Source organism: Accipiter gentilis, chromosome 21 (assembly GCF_929443795.1).
Source record: "Accipiter gentilis chromosome 21, bAccGen1.1, whole genome shotgun sequence".
Taxonomy (NCBI): Eukaryota; Metazoa; Chordata; class Aves; order Accipitriformes; family Accipitridae; genus Astur; species Astur gentilis.
The window spans coordinates 3,422,283-3,442,665 of record NC_064900.1 but is presented as its reverse complement, the minus strand read 5'-3'; the positions used below and the strand labels follow the sequence as shown (position 1 = coordinate 3,442,665).

Here is a 20,383-nt window from a genome sequence, read left to right as displayed (position 1 = left end):
AGGAAGAGCCAGGAATAAAAGAAGCAGTTCATTTAAAAGGTTTTAAACAAAGCCAGAACAGCTCAACTACAAGACAGTGCCGGAGGGCACAGCACAGCTGTCTTGGTAACACATGAACAAAAAGATCTGTCCACCCTCTTTTGCTTCAGGAAGCCTCCATTGAGCAGCAGGTGGATCTCTTCTTCCTGTGTCTCGCATTTCATCAGTTATCCCCTTCTTTCCCCTCAAGTGTATAGTTGCTACAGCAGAATATTTGAATTAATAACAAATACTGAGTTCAAAAAGGACACACAGTTTGCCACCGCCTGATTTAGCAGCCAATTATTTTAAAGATAAAAATCTATGTTCACTGGCAAAAATTGAAGCCAAATTATTTGACAATACATTCCAGTCATGTTCTAAGAAGGGTGTGTTGCACCAAAGATAATTTAACCAAGCAAGAATGAAGCAAGCGAGAACCACAGGTACATAACGTTGCTAGTTGTAAAAAGTGTTTATGCTAAATCTTCCGTAGCCAGGCAATCTCACACTGTGGGACTTCTAAAAGAGAATACACAACGATACAACAAAAAGCCTGAAAGCAACTGTACGCCCCAAACATCCAAGTCGTCTCAAAAGCACCATTTTTATCTCAACAAGCATCAGCTAATCCTATTTATACCCTATGCAATACTTTCCTCCCTAACTGGGAGACAGGTGTAGAAAGTTCCCACTGAGACATCATTTCCACCCAACATCTGCTTTAATACCCAAGCTCCATACATCAGCGGCATTACCTAGCTACCAAGAGCATTAGACATGCCTACCCCTCTGCCTGTTCGTCTTAGCTAGAAATGCAACATGAAAAAAAAAATCTAGCTTAAAATTGATGTATGACCTCACACAGCAGTGTTATCACTAAATCCCAGAGTTTCAGGAGGACTTGAGGAATTTTACTGTGACTTTTCTCTTTTTAAATGACCAAGTTCAGGCTGCATTCACAAAACCAAGAGCAACTCTTGATTCTCAACTTCCAACGGGCTGCACACTCAGAATGGCTTCCCCATTGCCTCACTAAGAAGGTAGCAGTGGCAGCCATTAAATACTTTATTTTAAAATGAGAATGAGAAAAGCAAAATCTGCTCTACCTGTAATCCACCAATCTCAGAGATGCATACCCAATGTGAGGATATATTCTCAGGCAAGCAATGATATATAGTCTTCATGGTAATGCTTCTGAAAGGCTACCACAGATCTTTCCATAAAAACACTACGTCCACCCTTTTCACAACTGCTTTTGAACACCAGCACGGCACCCCAAAAATGAAGAATGTGGTATTTACAGCTATTTATGTGCTTTAAACTACACATTTCCATACCTTAATGGCTTTGGAATTCTTTTAAACTGTAATCTTCACTCCAAATGTCATTATTTCAGAATAGCATCCCTACAATGTTATTCTTCTTTAACCTCCGTCTCAGCTTAATTTAGGAATATATATATATATATATGGACTACCCATTTCATGGAGTGTATATGTATTTCATGAACATCAGACATATGAACTCACTTCCTTTAGAAGACATGAAAGACAACAGGAAATAAACCAAAGCATTATAACAGCAGCTATTACCATGTGGGACAAAAGACTTTTTATATATTTAATATATCTTAAGGTTCTTTTTGTTGGTCAGTAGATTCACATAGGACAGATCGGTTTAATTTTAGTCTCAAGTTATGCACTGGAAGTGGACAAGAAGAGTGAAAATTGACCACGGACAGCTATCTTGTTTTAAGAATGTATCTATGGCCCTAGTCCAGGGGGTACCGCAGGAAAAACTCATGGAAATAGGAATGCTCATTTCCAAAATAAATGCACCACTTGAACTGCAGCATGTATCTACACAAACGCCTCATGCTAGCATCTACGGAGTAGGGGGGGAAAAAAGCCCTCAAGGGCTCTTTTAACTCCTCCCTTTTCAAAGAACACATTCTTATGGCAGATATTTCCCTACCAATGTGGGTTTCCACACGGCAACATGTGGAAACACATTTCTACACGCACACACAGCCACGTCTGCAGATGAAGAGCACTTCCTCCTCTTCCCCAGGCCAACTGCAGCTGGATGACGCTGCATTTCCTGGGCAGCAATTTTCAGGCCAACTCCCCAGCTAAAAAATAAAACTAAAATCAGTGCTCTTAGTACAAACTCAAATTCACCTCAAATGCCAGACTGAAGACCTATTTTGCATTAACATCTATTATGCACCCAATTAATTTGTCAGATTAGAAAACAGCTGTAGAAACAGTCATAACACAACTACGAATAATTTTATTATATAGACTTTAACATAATACAAAGCAAAGATGCTTCTTAGCCCTCTTAGATCTCTTCTAGGCCACAAAAGTATGTCCAGGGAGGTTTCAGCCGACACAACGAACAGTGCACTGTTTATTTCAAAGACTGCCAAAAGCAAGGGGACAAACAGATGTTTGGTTCTTTAGCAAAACTCAGTGATTGCGAAAATTAGAAAACAGAATGAAATACAAGGTTTTGAGTGAGAATTCAGACATCTCTCCAGCCCCTTCGGTGCGCTGTGAACAGACAGGCACTGCAACTGCAATTACAGCCAAATGACAGAATTGGCTCTGATAAGCTAGCTTTCAGGAGACAGACAGATAAAACACTGCTACAAGAAATGCTATTATTTTGGTAAACAACTCTGATAATCTGGCTAAACTAAGCTGGACCAGAGCTACAAATCTGGCCCCTGTACAAGACTTAAAGGACAGACCTGAAGAAACTCTCTGGAACTGAACGTAGCCCTCCAGCTCTTTACAAGATGAAAAAATATCCTGAACACATGCCCAGGTGTCTCCAATTCTGCAAATAATATCTGATAGCCCCAATCTTTAAGAGAAACTGCATCCTCTCAGATGGGGATATGTAGGACTAGAGTGGTAGTTTTGAAAAGGCTCCGAGTCAGGTTCAATTCTCTTCCTTCTGCTAGTTTTACAAAAGTTTGTAATATTTGCTGATGTCACTGGAAAATATTTTCAACCTTCCTTCCCCACTTGTGATACAAACACAAGCCATCACATTAAAGAAGTCAGAAGACATCTCTCGTTCTGGGTGCTCTTTCTAGCTATTTAACAATAACATTAAGGCATCCTTTTAGAAGTGCCACCTCCATAATGGTCTTATGAACAGTGACTCACTATTCCTCAGATCTTCAAAGTAGCTAAGATGTGCAAGTCCTCAGACTTAAAAGAAAGGTGCTTAAATGTTAGTATTTCTCATAGCCATGTCTTTCCTTTTTGACTTTTTATCCCATGGGTGCTTCCAGCTCAACTGCGATAGGGTAAATAAAGAAGACATTCTTTCGAGAGAAGGCCTTACAGATTAATGTTTGAATATTCAATAATCCTTAGATGGAGATACGAGAGAGCTCAGCCAGCTCACATAGAGATTAAATTAACAAAGAAAGTGCAGTCCGTAGTTCAGTGGAAACCTGTGCAGATAACAAGAGGTCACAAAGAAAGATGATCGTGAATACACCAGAGCAGGTGCAACCTCTACGTTGTATTCAAGACTTAAAACTCTGACTTCAGATGAAGACAGTGTGCATTCTAAACCTGTGATAAATTCCAATTCCTTCTCTAGAAAGGGGTAAAGTACTTCACTCTGACACTGTGAGCTTGAAAGGGTCTACAGCTCAGGCACATACAAAGGAAGTCAGAGTTCTACGTGCTATCTCAATTTTCAGCACTAACGATGGCTTCTCTTCAACTATACATTTAACATCCTCATGGCAAAAGCTATAATACATAGGAATAGGAACCTGGAAGGTGGACTTGGTAAAACGTTAAAAGGCAAGTTTCTTCTTGCATCCTGTCTGAACAGGTTTAAATCTGGCAAAGGGAGACCAAATCTGCACTGAAGAGACAACAATAACTTCTCTCTTAAAGCTTTCCAACTGGGTTCCCCAACACATATCAAGAGGCTGGGTGTCAAACTCCTGTCTGTCAATCTGTAGACATGACTATGGCGCAAGCTTACAGACTGCAAAAAAGACTTGTTTTAACTCTTATTTCTATCAGGTTACTAGGTAGCTCCCTCCTCAAAACAGATCAGCTACACTAACAGTGACCTTAGTAGACTGAAGCCCCCTGAAAATGCAGCCTTTTTTCAATATAATGCTACTATCTGCTGTATGTTAAACAGCCAAGTATAACCAAGAGCCAAGAAATAAGCCAGGGAGGGTCAGCCAAGAGCGGAACTAATTAAACCCAATTTGAAGTCAGACTCTCAGAGTGGTCTGTTCACCACTGAGATTCGAAGAGCAGAAGATACATATCTCATTAGTCAACAGGTTCACACTTTTTGTACTTGCATGTTTACAGAATGAGACCTTCAACCACAAGCAGAGACACAAAACCTATTAAAAAAAACTGGGGCAACTTCAGATTGTTGAATGCTTTGAACAGAAAAGTCTCTGGAAAAGTCAACAGAACTTAAGAACCTAGACACCTAGTCATTTTTCAACGGGAATTCTTCCTTGTGGTTTTAAATTTTTCATGTGAGCTGCTACGATCAAAGTTGCTGTAATTAAGTTAACACAAACAGCGGATATGGGCTCCTTTGAAAAAGGATCTTTTTATACTTAACAGCTTGATACATTTGAGACAGGAACTGAAGGAAAGCTGTTGCTCTTTCAGAAGCATTTCAAACAGCTCACAGAAGTACACGCACCCAGCAGAGCAAGAGAGAAACCAGAACCTCAAGATAGACTTATTTTTCCATCCTGCTGCTTTATTGGGTTTTAAGGCTCAGATTAACAGTGAGATTTTACTTATTTAAAAGAAAAAGATCATGCAAATGGTCACAACATATATTCCTCCCATAACTAAAAATAGAGAAGAGCACTGCCTACTATTCAGTGGCCTCAGCTTTACCAACGCAGGGCTTCATGTTTATGGACCATCGGGGCCCCAGTTTGACATCCTCTCACACCCCAGCAGATCTGCCTATTTAAACAATTCAGGCAACTAAGCCATGGGCACACACAGTTAGATTGCAAAACGCAGGCAGTCCCTGAACGATTTGACAGACTGGATGGCATGAATGGTTCTCGTTACAGAATTTGGCTTTCTCTTGCTGCACACTTCAGGTCTATGTGAGCCATTAACAAGAAATGTGATGCCCCATCTAGATTTCTAGATGAAAAGGTGCATACAGGATTATTAAGAACTCTCTTCATCATTTAGATAGCGACAGCCTAGTGCTAAAGCAGAAACATTAAGTCCTGCAATTCAGATATGAAGAATTTAAGTATTTATTCTCAGTCAGCTGGGAAGCATTTCTAGCAATTCATGCATTCGTTCCAACAGGATTTCTTAAGAATGGGCACAGAATGACAGAAACAACAAAAACTAGACTAAGCATTTCCTATTTGTGCTAACATACCTGCTTACTTATTACTGCTTTTTGCAGAATTAGACAGCAATATGACTGACTCAATCTGAAGAATATTCCAATGAACATGCCAACAAAAGCAGCGCAAGAAAATTTATGCTACCAGTATTTTCTTTCCAAGCATCACAATTGGCATGTGTCAGTAAAGGACCCGCACAGACACGTGGATGAAAACAATTGAAAATATAAATAATTTAACCACACCCATCTTTATCAATGCTTTGCATGAGGACCTATTCTTACGCATCTATGTGATAGAAGCAGAAACACCGTATAGATCTGTGAAAGCCAGGACACAGCATTTAGGAAATGTTGCCATTTGAATGGATTTTGGCCCCAAAAGTTTGTCAATAGCTGTCTTACACCATTTTTCAAAGAGAAACATCTCTCTCTTGCCCTTGTTAACCTTTTAACTGAAAAAAACCCCCAAAGAAAACATGACCTTCCATACTGACTAGAGACAAATTCAACAGCCCCACAGCTGAATGATAAACAGCATGTAGTTTGTGAACTACTCACCTAAGTATCACATAATTGTCCAAAATCACATTACTTAGATTCCTCGCACTTAATATGGAGATCTAGCTTAATGAAGGTAGAACTGCAAACCAAAAAATATAGAGATTTATGCTTATTTTATTTATTCCCCTCAGCCATTTGTCTCTATTCCTAGTGTACCAATACTATTGCTCTAGGTTACACTGAACCGTAGACTTACTCATTTCAAAACCCAGAGCACTTCAGAGACCCTGTTTAAAACACAGCCGTGCAGGAACTGCACTGCCAAGCTGAAGAAGCAATACAGTGCAACAGGGGAGCAGAAGGAAGTAGGAGCATTGCAAACCATCTTTACCATCACAGAAACTGTAAGATTCAGCTGTAGCAAAGATTTTACACTCCCTTCGTTCTGGCATAGACCAATGCTGCTTCCGCTTCAGTGGAGGCTGCCGAGAAACTTGTCACAATAATGGAAAAGGAAAAAAGAAAAAAGAGACAACCCCCCTCTGGTAATTCCAGCTTTCAAGCTAGCTTTAAACCTGGATAAAAGTATCTCAACTTCCTGACAGAGATCTAAAAATTGGCAATTGTGGTGCATTTCCCAAATCTTTACAATAAACCCTCCACATTCATAAACTGCAGAAGGAGCCTAGAAGTTAGATTCTCTTAGGAGTTCCTAAAGTTTTGGAATCACGCCTTTAAGATCCAAGACTTCCTGCTGGCTTTTCTAAAAGCATTTTTTTTTTTTTTTTTAAAGAGCTAAATCACAACAAAGGAATTATACTGCATGTACCAAGAGATAAATCCATCAGGATGTAAAGATAAGCAGGCACCAGCTCGAAGCATTCAGCTGAACATTTTGTTGATCTACACTTCAGGAAGCAACTTCCAGGCATTACTTTCCTCTCGTTGCTTCTCTACCACTGGGACCAGTGCAGACAGGTATTTCTAAAGCGCTCCCTCTCTTCCCTCAGAAGTTGATAGCTGATTTAAATCAAACAAGCTTCTGCCACCTTTGGCTGTCTACGGTAGGGTTTTCCTCATCATTGCCGAACCATGGGTGTACATTAATGACAGGGAAGAAGTGGCAGATTCGTTAAGGACTCACTGGGGCTTGGATCTGGACTCAGGCAGCCGTGCGGGGGTGGCAACAGCCCAGCGGAGCTGCACACCACAGCTCGGCTCTCTGAACAGAAGAGCTGGTCTGCTCCTACGCTGCGATCAAACTGTATGGCTAACAGACATTCAAAGTTCCCTGCTTAACTGGTAAAATATCTGGTGCAGCATTTACAACCTAGATCAGAAGTTCCCAAAGAATAGCATACCCTGAATTAATTGTATGCTATTCTTGATATAAGATACATGTCTCTAGCTTCCAAATCCGTCCAGGCAGAGGCTTTCATCCAGCCTGCAGGAATTTACGCCTCCTGCCAACAGAACATACACTTCCAGACTAGAATGTGAAAAGAAAGGGAGAACTAAACTGATGAATGATGGTAAAAACTAGGGAGCTGAGACCAAAGGTAGATGATGTTGTGCAGTTGGGATACAAGTTTGGGATAAGAACACAAAAAAACGCATAACTTGGGTATTACTGCAGATGTGACCCATACAAATTATGAAGTTAAAAAAAGTATTTTTAAATTAACGCTATCTATCTATAAATCTATACATGCACTTACCATTAAATCCACCTAGTTTAGGGATATTAAAGCCTCCAGGTACTGGATGTTCCCAGCTTATGTCATCATACGTAGGCAATTAGTTCAGAGTCCGAACTGGAAACACCCTACTTAGCTTTTTAGTTTAGTTTCTTTCCTTAAACAAAAAGAGGTCTAATATTCAAAAGATGACATGGTTTTTCAAATCACTTAAAGAAACACTCCAAAATAGAGAGAGGTATATAGTTAGAAAACAAAATGCCACTGAATCGACTACTGAAACAAAAACAATCAGAGACCTACATTTTTTTCTAGATGCCCAATACAGATTTATCAAAAAAATAAAAAGAAAAAGAAAGATGTCAAAAACTATTAGTATCTGATGGGCAGGAACTAAAATGCTTGGCCACGTTTTCATTTTGACACCCTACACAACCTCAAAGTCATGAGACTAAAGAAATCAAAGATTTTGGGCCAAAGCACTAGCTGACATCCACCAAGCACAAGATGGTAAGGGAAATGTCCTGGCCTTTCCCCTAAAACTAAGCAATGGGAAGAGATCAAAAAGCTCCTTTAAGCATGGCTAGGTTTAGAGCTTCTGTTACTCCTCTACTTCTTCCCTTCTTCTGAAATAATCCACTCTTATATCATGTTGCATGCTTCCCCTGTACTAATTGCCTTCAACACATAATACAGTCCAGAAATAACTCAGATGTAAGAACAATGTAAGAACTTTACACGCCTTTCTCAATTAGAAGTTAAACAATGCTGCGTGATTACATTAATTTAAACATATCTTTTCCATTTTTCATCTAACGCATTTGTGATATGCTGATTCCTGTGGTGATGACAGCATCAATTTCAAGACTCAAGGAAAAGGCATACACCAGTTCCTTCAAAACACTTCAAAAGAATGGCATTGCTACCAAAACAGGACACAAATTACAAGCATTACCAGCAAAGCAAGCTGTGTATGAAGTCTTACTGAAAAAATGAGAAAACTGAGATGACAAAAATGTCATCCAATAGTTTTAGAAATAACTCTAAAGGCTAAGAGTAAGTATAAAATTGTAAAGAAGTTTCAAATTGCTGATTTTCCTTAAATGTGCTTCAACTTCCTATTTTTAAGATCAGAACTTTTTGTATTGAAACCACGCCAACAAGATTATCTATGGCACTTTCTCTATACGTTGTCCTTATGCTTCTGTAGTCATAAAAGCCGTGGCCTTCAGATGCTAAACCCCACACCATTAATCTCAGATGCTAAACCCAGTACCTTTGCTATCATTCACTGCTTGCACAAGTCTGCCTGCAGGCCACCTGACTGTAAGGGAAAGCAGTCAAGCACACCAAGTACCAAGCAGAGAGGACTAACAGCAGTGACAAGGTTGCTGATGGTCCTTAACTTTTATTTGGTTTAAATATCACCAGAGAAGATACAGCTATTTGGAAGGCTACTTGTTCAGAATAAAGAATCACTAGTGTATTGTATTAAAACCACCAGAAGAGATCACATTTTTAAATCAGATAACCAAGGGAAGTAACCCGCCTTCAGTCCAAACTGCCCTGGGCTCAGTATTTGTTATCTTCTTGCTTGGCCTGGGGACTTCCCGATTTAGTCAAAAACAGCCTTCCACTTTGTAGGTGCAACAACCAAGAACAAAGCCCAAAGGCTTCTGTTCCTTCCAGCAGCTTAATTACTAATGACTGGAGGAGAGTCTACACTAGAAAAAAAGCAAGCATAAGACAAGCTTTTCCCTTGTTTCCACAGCTCATTGTCTGAAAAATCTAGTCTGCAACCTGGAAACACCACCACAACATCAAATCAGTATTTTTAGCTTCCTGTTTTGCACTAATCCAAATAATCATAACAACAGTGACTCACTGATTTTCAAGTTAAACTATATCCCTTTATCATAAGCCATCTGTTCAATCTTTAGTCCTGGAAACTTTTATGTGCATTTAGGTACTCCAATGAAAATAAATTAAAAAAAATATCAAAAACATTGCCAAAGACATGGAAAATGAGATAACATTCATGAAAATATTCTGAACTTATGCATAGGCTCACCTTAAATCTTTTATCCTGCAGGACTTTCTTAATGGCCACAAGCTCTCCTGAATCACAGAGTTTGGCTTGATACACAACACCAAAAGATCCATTTCCAATCACCTTGGTGTCTGTGTAGCTAACTTCTTGTGGTCGGTCCGGACCTTGTCCAGGAGTTGCCACTACTGTAGTCACTTTGCTGCCATCTTTGTCTCCTGGGAAGCAAGAGATACACAAATAATCAAAATACATGCATGAACAAGATGACCAACAAGACTGAAACAGAAGAGGGTAAGGCAAAAATTTAAATCAGCATGTGTATTTCAATATTATAGAGAAAAACAAAACACCCTGACAAAATGTGAAGAAAGCACTGAGTGTATGTTTTACTGAAATATATTAAGTGGTGACAATTTTTCACCTAGATGATTGCTAACAAAAATATTCCCTTTCCAGGAGCAAATAGCTCAGCAATAAAATGTGATGCATGATGAAGAAAAGTACTATTTCTACATCTGATTAACGTAAGTGGTATTAAACAAAGTGTTGTTTCTATTACCAAAATGAAGCACTTCCCCATATTTTCCTGTAACAGGAGAAACCAAATCTTCAATATAGCCTGCAGAGCAGCACTCTGTCCTTTATAGGCATATATCTGGCAACAAAAACTAGAAGCACTGACAAAGTTACAAACCCACCTACATGTATAGCTTCAGCTTGCACGCATTAGGAAGCAAAACCTTTGTTGTTAAAGCTGGCTGTGTGCACCTGAAGTCAAACCTAGACGGCATGGAAGGGTGCAGTCCTGCTCCTCCCTTTTTCCATGCCTGGATTTCCTTACAAAGAAGGGAGGCACTCACTGGGGCAGGGGGAGGAAGGGGAAGAAGGACGGCGATGGCATGCGCTTAGCTCGCATCTTGACACGAACCAGAACACAGACGGGGACGTGCATTCAGGATGTGAGATTGCGGTGGATGCTGCACAGGTGAATGTGCTTCGGTGCAGAAGCAGCAGCTGTGGGTTTCGGCAGTCTGCAGCCAGCCACGCATCCACTTTCCCATCAAAAGACAAAGCCGCTATTACCTACTCTTAGCACCGCTTATCAGCATTGGTACTTCCCCTCGGTCAAAGTCTGATTTTGTTTGTAATAGGACCACAGTTTTAGGCATTTTGTAAGCAGGCACTAGGCATTTATTGCCCTTTAGTTACAATGGCTCGGGTTACAGAATCAAATAGGGCTGCAAGAAGAAAAAGAATCTGCTGTTCCACAGCAGTCACTGCAAGTCTACAGAAACTGCACTCAAGAGACGCTCGTCACATCTGCTTATTAAGAAACCTTCCTTCCACAACTTCCCCAGGGAGTCTCTTCCAGTCCTTCACTACTCATGCATTTAGAAAGGTTTTTCCAACACGTAGCTTGCATCACCTTTAGTGCAGCTTAGGTGAATCGCTCCTTGTTCTGCTCTCCAAAGGCACGGAAAGTGGTGCAGATACCCCCTGCCCTCTTTCCCTCCCACTACCCCCATCAAATATGTGAGCGGCTATTCCAAAAAAAGTTACCATGATGGAGAAGTTACTTCTCTCTGGGGGACCTCTCCCCTTGCTGCTAAAAATCTTGCAGATACGGTACCCAAAACCAAGACCCTGCAGAGGAAGCTCATCTCAGCTCTACCCAGCACGCTGGTGACTTCTTGTGTCCGACTTGCAACACACTTGTTTGTACAGCCCAGCGCATTTGCAGCTTGTGCAATGCTGCAGCCCGGTTGACTCAGAACCAGTTTGTGTACAAAACTCTCCTCTGCAGAGCTGCCCCCTGTCCAGTCCTTGCCCACTTTACACTTATACACCTGATTACTCTTATCAAAGCCTAATATTCTGCATTTATCCTGACTGAACCACATCCAAGGTTACTTAACGCTCTTTTGCCAGCTTGTCACATCATTCAAGCACAGTCACCACCATGAGATCCACTTCATGTTTATCTAACGAATTGGTGAAAAACAGTGAGTCCTGTGAGACTGCTTAAAGACTCTGCAAAAACCCATTAAACATCTCATCCTAATTTTATCTTGAACCTTTGTTATGTTCAAACGAAATAACCAAACCAGTTTTTTATGCCTTTCAGGGGATTTCCAGTAGCCCATTGTTTTCCTAGGCTTCTCGTAAGAAAATTACTTTGAAAACTTCAGTCAAGATACTACTACTACTACTTCTTCCGTACCTGTACAATCCAGAAGAAAAGTACATTGGCTTGGTATGATTTGCTCCTGAAGAACCCACATTAACTGTTACTCATCTCTTATGTTACCTTTTAGGTTCTTACAAATAATTTGCTTTTATGCATCCAACTACTCCACGAAACAAATGAACAAATTAAAAATAAATAAAGCACATTAGTGCGAAGGGTGCCAATTACTTGCAAAGCAATACACAGTAGGTATAGCCCTTCCCCAAAATATTCCTGGGAAGGTGAGATGCAGATTTACACATTTGAAGAGAAAACAGAGAAGAACAACAAAAAAGGAAAAACAGAAAGAGAGATGAATGTTTGCTCAGAGAGGGAGGGGAGCATAAACAGAAGCACACTAAAGCTGCATGGAAAATTAACTCTCCTCTTCGATAACTGTAAGAAATAAATAGAAGGAAGCCAGGAAAAGAAAGAAATCCTCTTTTTGGTAAACAAGTTGAAAGTGTAATTCTGATAGCAGCCCTGCATTTTACTTGCCCAACTATTCTATGATTAGTATTCTAACTCAGCACATATAAATAGATGACATCTGCTTTACTGCAACAATCCTCATCATGCAAAAGGTAATCCCCTATTTCCCCACTTTTGTAGGGGCTTTTTTTTTTTTTTTTAATTTGGCCTTGGTCACAAGGCCAGAGTATTGAGATTACTGTTAATGAGGTTTGTTCCTCGCTTTCCCCAAAATCAAGACTACTTAAGTCTTAGAGGTAAAAAAAAAATATGTCCCTGGCAATACTGATTGAGTTTTGAAGTACTTGGCATCAAGAGATTTGCTCTAAGGACACTCTTCAGAGCTGCAGTTCCCTTAGCAGTCTCCTCTACCGCAAAAACAATCCCTGAGTTTCAGGCCACATCAGGTGGTTCTTCCCAACATGGGGCTGCAACGACCTGGCCAGCTTCTCCAGAGCTCAAATGAGAAGCCAGTCAGCTTTACACACTTTCCTTTAAGTCCATAGGAAAACAGCTCCCAACTAAACTTGTTAAGATCTTCAATGCTTAAAAGTGTAAGCACTGACACTTTCATTAGCTGCACCAAGAATTACCTTGTTTCTTTACCAGAACCCTACAGAGCATTAAGCCTCCCAGATGTTTCTCCCAGTTTCCTTCTTTCAACAAACAACAGCTTTTGCAAACCCATCCACCACAGACACCATAAAGACTCCAACCTTTCAAAAAACAAGCCTGTTACGAGTTTCAGTCATATTCCATTAGAGAATACTTCAATCTGCAGGACTACAGGGGTAAAATTCACCTTGCACCTTTGACAGCTTTGATCTCGAAGAGTAAAATATCTCACTGCTTTTCAAAGTATACAAACAATATGTTTTCGTACCACAGCAGCATCCAGGGGCCCCAAGCCTGTTTTGCCACTCACTGCATTACATAGATGTATGTGCTGTTGAGAAGACCATACACAGTTCAGAATGGTTATCCCAGTTCTTATTGTCTGGACAGCAAGAGTTGACTTGCCAGCCAGAGAGCATATAAAAAGGAGTTAACTAAAATAGTTCTGAGAAATACTGGGTTTAGCCTCAGCATGACAAAAGATAGTGGAGAGGAAAAAAACCCTTTTCCAGCCATCTTCAGTACCTCCAAACTGAGACTCCTAACAGCAAACACAAGAAGCATTATAACACAGCAAGTCTTAAGAAGCCTAGACAGTTTTCATCTCATCTCTTTCTATTTTGTTTCACTGTCAGACTTAGTGGCCCCAGTGGATAAGCAGGCATTGTCAAACACACAATACTCTTGACACCTTCTATTGTAGGTCTACAATAGAACTAGAACATTAAATTGAAAAAACTAAGGAAGGAAGGAAGGACCAAACACCAAAATACTAAACGGCTCTTACAGCACAGCTCACATCAGAAGAGTCACTAGTATTTGTCCAGAAGCTGCTTTCTGGGTTCAGTGGCAGTATGACCTAGCTTTACTGTAATAAAAGAGCAGATTGATGTGACTGTACAACCATCATCTAGGCAACCCACCTTTATAACATCCAGGACAGAAGCACAAGTAAAAATAAATAGCTATCACTCTGTAATACACTTGTATTTGCACTTGGTACGTTTCATGCAAATGCTTAAAGCACTTTCCCACACCGTTTTGATGTTTAACACCCATGACGGGGCATTTGGGGGTGTTTTTTGATGAAGAGGTTATTCCAGAAGTCTGATGTGAAACTCAAAACAACATCCAGACATTTTAATTCCCGAATGCTGTGATCTTTCTAGCTCACTTCTACCTTTAGCACATGATGACCATGTGGGACAAATCATGAGCATTAGGTAAAGTCAGTGGTTTGAGAATACTCATCAGTTTGTGGGAAGAAGAGAACACACTCCACTTACAAGACTACAGTTTATTAGAGCATCGATGCAAGCTCTACCTCTATTTCCAGTATCTTGGTATAACTTCAGAATGGCTCATGTCATCATTTTACCTAACGACAATGGCCACTTACCCTTTCAAGCTGAGTAGTAATTCAATTTTATACACTCAAAAAAAAGTTGAATATATTCAATTCTGTCTTTCACTTATACAATTCACCAGTTAAATCAAAATTAATATGGTTCAGTATTATTTTAATGAAATATTCATAAGGTTTGGGAACAAGAGGCATGCACCTCAAAAACAAAAAGTGGCAGATGTTTACCCAGATGAGACAAGGGATTCTGCTACTGGACAAGCATTTTGTCACATAAATACCCCACCAGCTGCAGATTCCTACCACTAGCTCAAAGCTGACCCTTCTACAAGTGTACTGCACGTATACTTTTTGCCAGTGCCTAAAGGTAGCTGTCAGTCAGTAAAATTCAGTTTAGCCCTCGGAAACCATGAAAGACATCCTTCACTATTGATCAGAACTCCCCCCATGCCTTCTATTGAATGAGCCTGGAGGAAGTCCAAAATTATGTCTGCCCTACATCCCTTCAGCTGTTTAGCTTCTGATCGAGCAGTAAAAATGCACATTAATACACACATAGCCAGAGATCTATGATTCTTTTTTCTTTCAACTACATACACAACTTCTTCCTCCTCTTCTGTATGTTTTGAAGTTGAAGGGAAGAAACAACACGTTATTAGGAAGTTTACAGCTGCTTTCTTCCTACTGCAAATGCAACCTCAATCCTTTGCGCTGTCGATAAACTCCTCCTTTTCCTCTTTCTTTTGACTTTACCTATCTCCTCTTGCTTCCCTCCTCGAATTGCTACACTCCTCCTTGCTGGCATGTGCACAGGTCCTCCTATTAGATGTTACTTAGGTTGTTTTTAAGTCCTAAAGGAAAACCTCAGATTTACAACACGCTCTCTACAATGTCTGAAGTCATGTAGCTGTCTGTCCCCACTTAAGTATCTTCACCGATCTGTTTTAATTCTCAGTATCACCTCCCTGCTAAGATATGGCTCGATATTAAGTCAATATTGACTACTTCTCCCCTTCCCAAGTCTAAGGCTTCTCCACTCTCCATCTTAATTTACTCAACGTTCAATACAGTGAACAAGTCACTTCCGTGGAAACCTGACACTGCTGGATCCAGCACCTGCCAATTTGAACAGGTTACAACCAGCAGCTGACACAACTATCTAGAGAGAAACGAGTGACCAGAAGGTGATGGAAGTCTATCAGAACTGCATTGGCTTTTTTCAGTCATTGATAATTGAGAAGGTCAAAAGATCTGAATACTTTGTGAAACAAATGTCTTGATAGAAAGCACAAGAAGTTATCTGCTAGGATCTGATGCCAACCATCAGATTAGGCTATGAAATACAACACCTGGCTTCTTAGATATCTGTTCATGGCATATGAAGGAAGAAGGAGATCATCAGCTGCTCTGAGAGTCTTCGGTGAGCAACATATGCTTGCGGCAATACAGTGTCAGCAGTAGAAACCTCAGTGCTAAATGACATTTTTAAAATTATTTTCCCTACATTTTTTAAAAGGTTAATTTCACAAAAGCTAATACTTATGAGCCGGTACCAGGGAGAAAGTATAAAAACGGTATTTATGAACTGTTTTACTAGACAGTTTCCTTTCTTCATCAGTGAACTGCATGAATGTTACCTAGTGGGAGACAGCAGAAGATAGAAATCAGAAAAACGCAGGAAATCAAAGAAAGGAGTCTAACAAAATACAATGTGTTTTGGTTTTTAAGTTTACCCCAAACAAAAGGAGCCCTTGAAATTTCAAAAATAGTTCAGGTCAAACAGTGAATAAAAACCCGCAAGTGTGCCAATCATCACCCAGAGAAGGCAGAAGCACTCACTAAATATATATATACACACATACATACACACTTGTTTTAGCACAGGAAATGTCATCTGACTTCTTGACTGTAACTGAATACTGCAATAAAAGAGTGGCCATCAGACATTACTTAAGATCAGAGGAATCTCACGATTTGTATCCAAGGATTTTGGAAGAGCTAGCTAAGAAGTCTGAGAAGTGATGTTGATTTTTGAAAGGAATCAGAACACTCAGAAAACTTCAAAGGTATATGGGATGATCCATATGATCCTGTAAGTTTGACAACAATTTCAGATTAAGTACCATACCAGCTACTTTGATAATGAATAAAGAAGCAGTAAGGTGGCTTATAGAGACTGGATTGTTGGACTCCATATTGTTGAAGAGATTACAGGTTCATCTGGAAAAGAGAGGGGAAAAAAGCATCGATGCAAAAGCACTGTGACTTCTGTAGGGTTTCTGACTTGCTATCACATCCTAAATTAATGAAGAAACACCTATACAGAAATAAACATGATTATTAATCAAATAATAATATGTTAGCCCATAAGTTTCAACGTAACTATGACCTAATATAATATAGTAGGAGGCCCCACCAGCATTAATTTTTGGCCTCACACTTACTGCTTTTATCAACAACCTGAAAGAAAAGCTATCAAGTTCTCAGACACGAGATTTAGAGGGTTATGCACAGGGTAGAGATCAATGAAAAAGCAGCTGGCCTCCCTTCATAACCCAGGCACAAATTAAGCAGAGGGATCCAGGATACAAGGTGATAGTCCATGCAGGCAAAAGAAGTAAAGCCACCCAAAGAGCGGAGTCATCGACTCTGACTTGCAACGCACCAGGGCACAGACAGAAGTGCCTAACCACAACTTTGCTACTGAGACCTAAAGCAATCCTTAGATGTATAACCAGGGGAACACCAGCTAGGAAACAAACAAACAAAAAAAACCCACCCAAACCAAAACAAAGAGTTCTCTACCCTATTTGGCATCCATGCAACAGGTACTGGAATAGTGTGCTCACTCCTGATAGCTAAAATTCAGGAGTCATGATTCAAAACACTAGAGATTCAGAAAGCCACAGGCATTATAAGGTCAGAAAAATACATTACTTTAAGGGAGACTTTAAGAGCTCTAACAATTTAAGTCAGAAAAAGCTGGAGGATTATATCTAGAAGCTACTCGTTTAAGGAACAGACATTTCAGAGGGCTCTGATCCGCACATGGAGAAGATATTGTACATAATGACTACAAATAGAAATTGCAAAAGTTTGGGACAGAACTGTGGGTGGACAAAATTAATAAGGAAATTATTTTTTCTAAAAACCTCTGAAAGTTAAGGTTATTTTTGCAACACAGATTTTTGGTTTACATTGGAATCTTTTCTAAAGCATATAATACAGCTGAACTGCAACTGCTAGGCTTGAAATAAGAAAGCCTGCACAAGATGAACATAATGAGTCTCTGGGTCTTAAGAAGGTCAGAAAGGTTCAATACCTACACAAACCTTTTTTCTACCCAGCATTAATGCAATGGTGTCATAGCACAACCCCAAATATGGTGCTTTCCACAATAGTCAAAACCTGCATTCAATTTAAACAAAAACATAGTGAAGTGATAAATGATGAAAAGGTGAAGCAGTGATTCTTTGCCTTTATTGTTAACAATCAAGTGATAGTCACAGTTAATTATGTGTCAATTCGCTTCTGTTTGGTTCAATCCAGAGACAAATAATCAGGACAAATTTCAGCAACAACTGCCAAGCCAAAGACCACTAAGGTAAAAGGCTTTTGAGACACTCCACTCTGGAATCAAAGTTGCCATTGCCTCTAGCTGGACACAAAGTAACAAAAAAAAGAAAATATTCATTCCATTTGCACCTCACAATAGTAATGCTTTTTAGATGTCGATCAATTTCAAAACCTTTCAGGAAGCAAAAACCCATAACCCCCAAAACTGCTGGTACCTCTACATTTTGTTTAACAGCTTCTAAAAGGGCAATACAAATTCAAACTACTAAGTTTATGCAAGAGGCAACTGGAAAATGAAGTAAACACAGCAGCAGTGACTGACTTCTGTCCAGGACAAACTGTATCATCACTACAAAATAAGCAGTAACAGCTCAGAAAGGTAACATAACTTTATTAGAAAAATGAAATGGTGTGTAACTCAACTGACCTCTGCCGTCATGCCTTTTTGAGGTCAGTATGACACAAGGAAAAAGAAACTAAATACATTTCCAGGAAAGCGTGACAGGTAATTACGTGGCTTATATGTCTCTATTTGATATAATAAACACATAAAAGTACATGAAGATGCAGGGACATTTTTTCCTATTATTTATCTGTTGGGGAAAAAAAACCAAAACCAAAACTAAAATTTAACTGAAGGAAGAGTACCTGGATTTACTGCACCTCAGTTCAGTCGTCCCAAATGCCATTGCAGCTTTAAGTCTCCCTTCAGAGGTAATCATAGTTTTTTGGAGGGGGCATTCAATTCACTCTCTTTGAAAGCTTAATGCTGAAGACTGTAAACAAGCCTTTAAAAAAAAATGAACAGGGTACTTAGCAGGTCCCAGAACATTCACATGATAGGCTTGTTAAAATGTCCACTGCAGTCACATGAAGCTCTAAGGCACTGACTTTCTACAGGTTTTTACATCTTAACTACGGAAGTCAAAGCAAGCGCAGCACAACGTTGACCATGCAGTTGTGCTAGTCTACCCCAGCATAAGCTTGACTCTGAACAATTTAAAAAACAAAACAAAAACACAAGAGGAAAAAGGATGGGAAGAACCCTGTTGATCCAGCCCAGATGCCTATCATGGTGGCCATCAGACGACCTCCCCTGGAATCAAGTGTGGCAGATGAGATTCCAACAGCCAGCTGCTCAAATCGGCCACCACAAAATCCCAGCAGGTTACCATTCCACTGACTTATAAACCAAGCAGCTGAAGTCAAAAGGGATGTTCATTTGCAGTGTCTGAAGAAAAGATTCATCTTACTAAAGCCTTCCTTCCTACCACTGCGTAAGGTGATGCCTCAGGAAGGCGTGGGCACATCTAAGGCTTATGTTAACCATCCCTCTCAGTAACACATAGCTTGCTTCAAGTACTCTTTCTGTCATGGCAAACAGACTAACACAGTAAACTTCTAAACAAGAGAGCTTTCTCACACTGCAGTTAACACGGGGGGCGGGGGGAACCCTGCCCTATTACCTTAGAGAACAGCATTAAAAGAATTTTTTTTCTGTGACTAAACAAAATATCCACCAGAACACTTCTACTTAAATTTCTGCTTTGGAAAAAAAAAAAAGATACAGAAAAATACAGTTAAGGTAACCTAAACACTGGCTGCTGGTGGGGTTTCATAAGCAGTCTCATGCTTGTTAACAAGTTATTTTTAGTAGGCACTCTTTCTGTTCACCTCTCTCCCCCCACCCACACGCAGACAAACCCACCCCACGAAAGTTATTTAGCTATATAAATCAACTTTAAATTTAGATAAGGTGATTCCACAGATCAGGAAGTGAGTACTGAAGCAATCATAACAGCATTTGTTTTTATAATCTCAGGTCAGGCCATTCCTGCCCCAAAGAGCTTACAGGTTAAATGCAGCTCAAGAGACAAGGACAGAGATAGAGAGTGAGCAGAAACAGTACGACAATCATCATTTTAGAATGAGTCTGTGGCCTCAACAGTATCCCCCCTTTGCTATATAGCTCCGAGTTATTCGATAGCTGAGAAATTCAGCCGATACAGTACGATTTCTTATTTAAAGTTTCCTTTAGTTGTTCCTCCCTCTTACATCATCAGGGAACACGATTTAGGAAACATTTGCCAAAGACAACTATAGCAGTTCAGCTGACACGTAATAACTTATAAAACCGCTGTAACTGAGCCCTGACAGGGCATCAGAGAACCCCAAGTTACAAACAGATCGTGTTTACCCACTTGTTCGTGCCATTCAACAGTTGGCCCTCAACGAGTCTATCAGCATCTTCTAGCAAGGCTCACGTAGTGAATCCATCATTGGGTACCTACCGGCACGCCTGCTTCAAAAGCACTGTCAGACTCCACATCTCCTCCTCCCCTTAAAGACTACCAAATGGTAAACGGCACATTTGGGGAATTCCTAGAAGGCCTACAATCCTCCTGTCAAAATATTTGGTATGACCTGTAAACCCTTCACTAAAGTAGTTCCTTGTAAACCGGTTA

General features: G+C 40.0%; 1 protein-coding gene across 2 annotated transcripts in view; it reads right to left on the bottom strand.

Annotated features, from left to right (window-relative positions):
- The window catches only part of GSK3B (glycogen synthase kinase 3 beta), a 153,436-nt gene that overhangs the window by 86,735 nt on the left and 46,318 nt on the right, over positions 1–20,383 (bottom strand). For both annotated transcript variants that reach the window (XM_049824231.1, XM_049824233.1), the window contains exon 2: positions 9,688–9,881. In XM_049824231.1, coding sequence (XP_049680188.1) covers positions 9,688–9,881 — 194 coding nt within the window. The remainder of the gene's footprint in view (positions 1–9,687; positions 9,882–20,383) is intronic.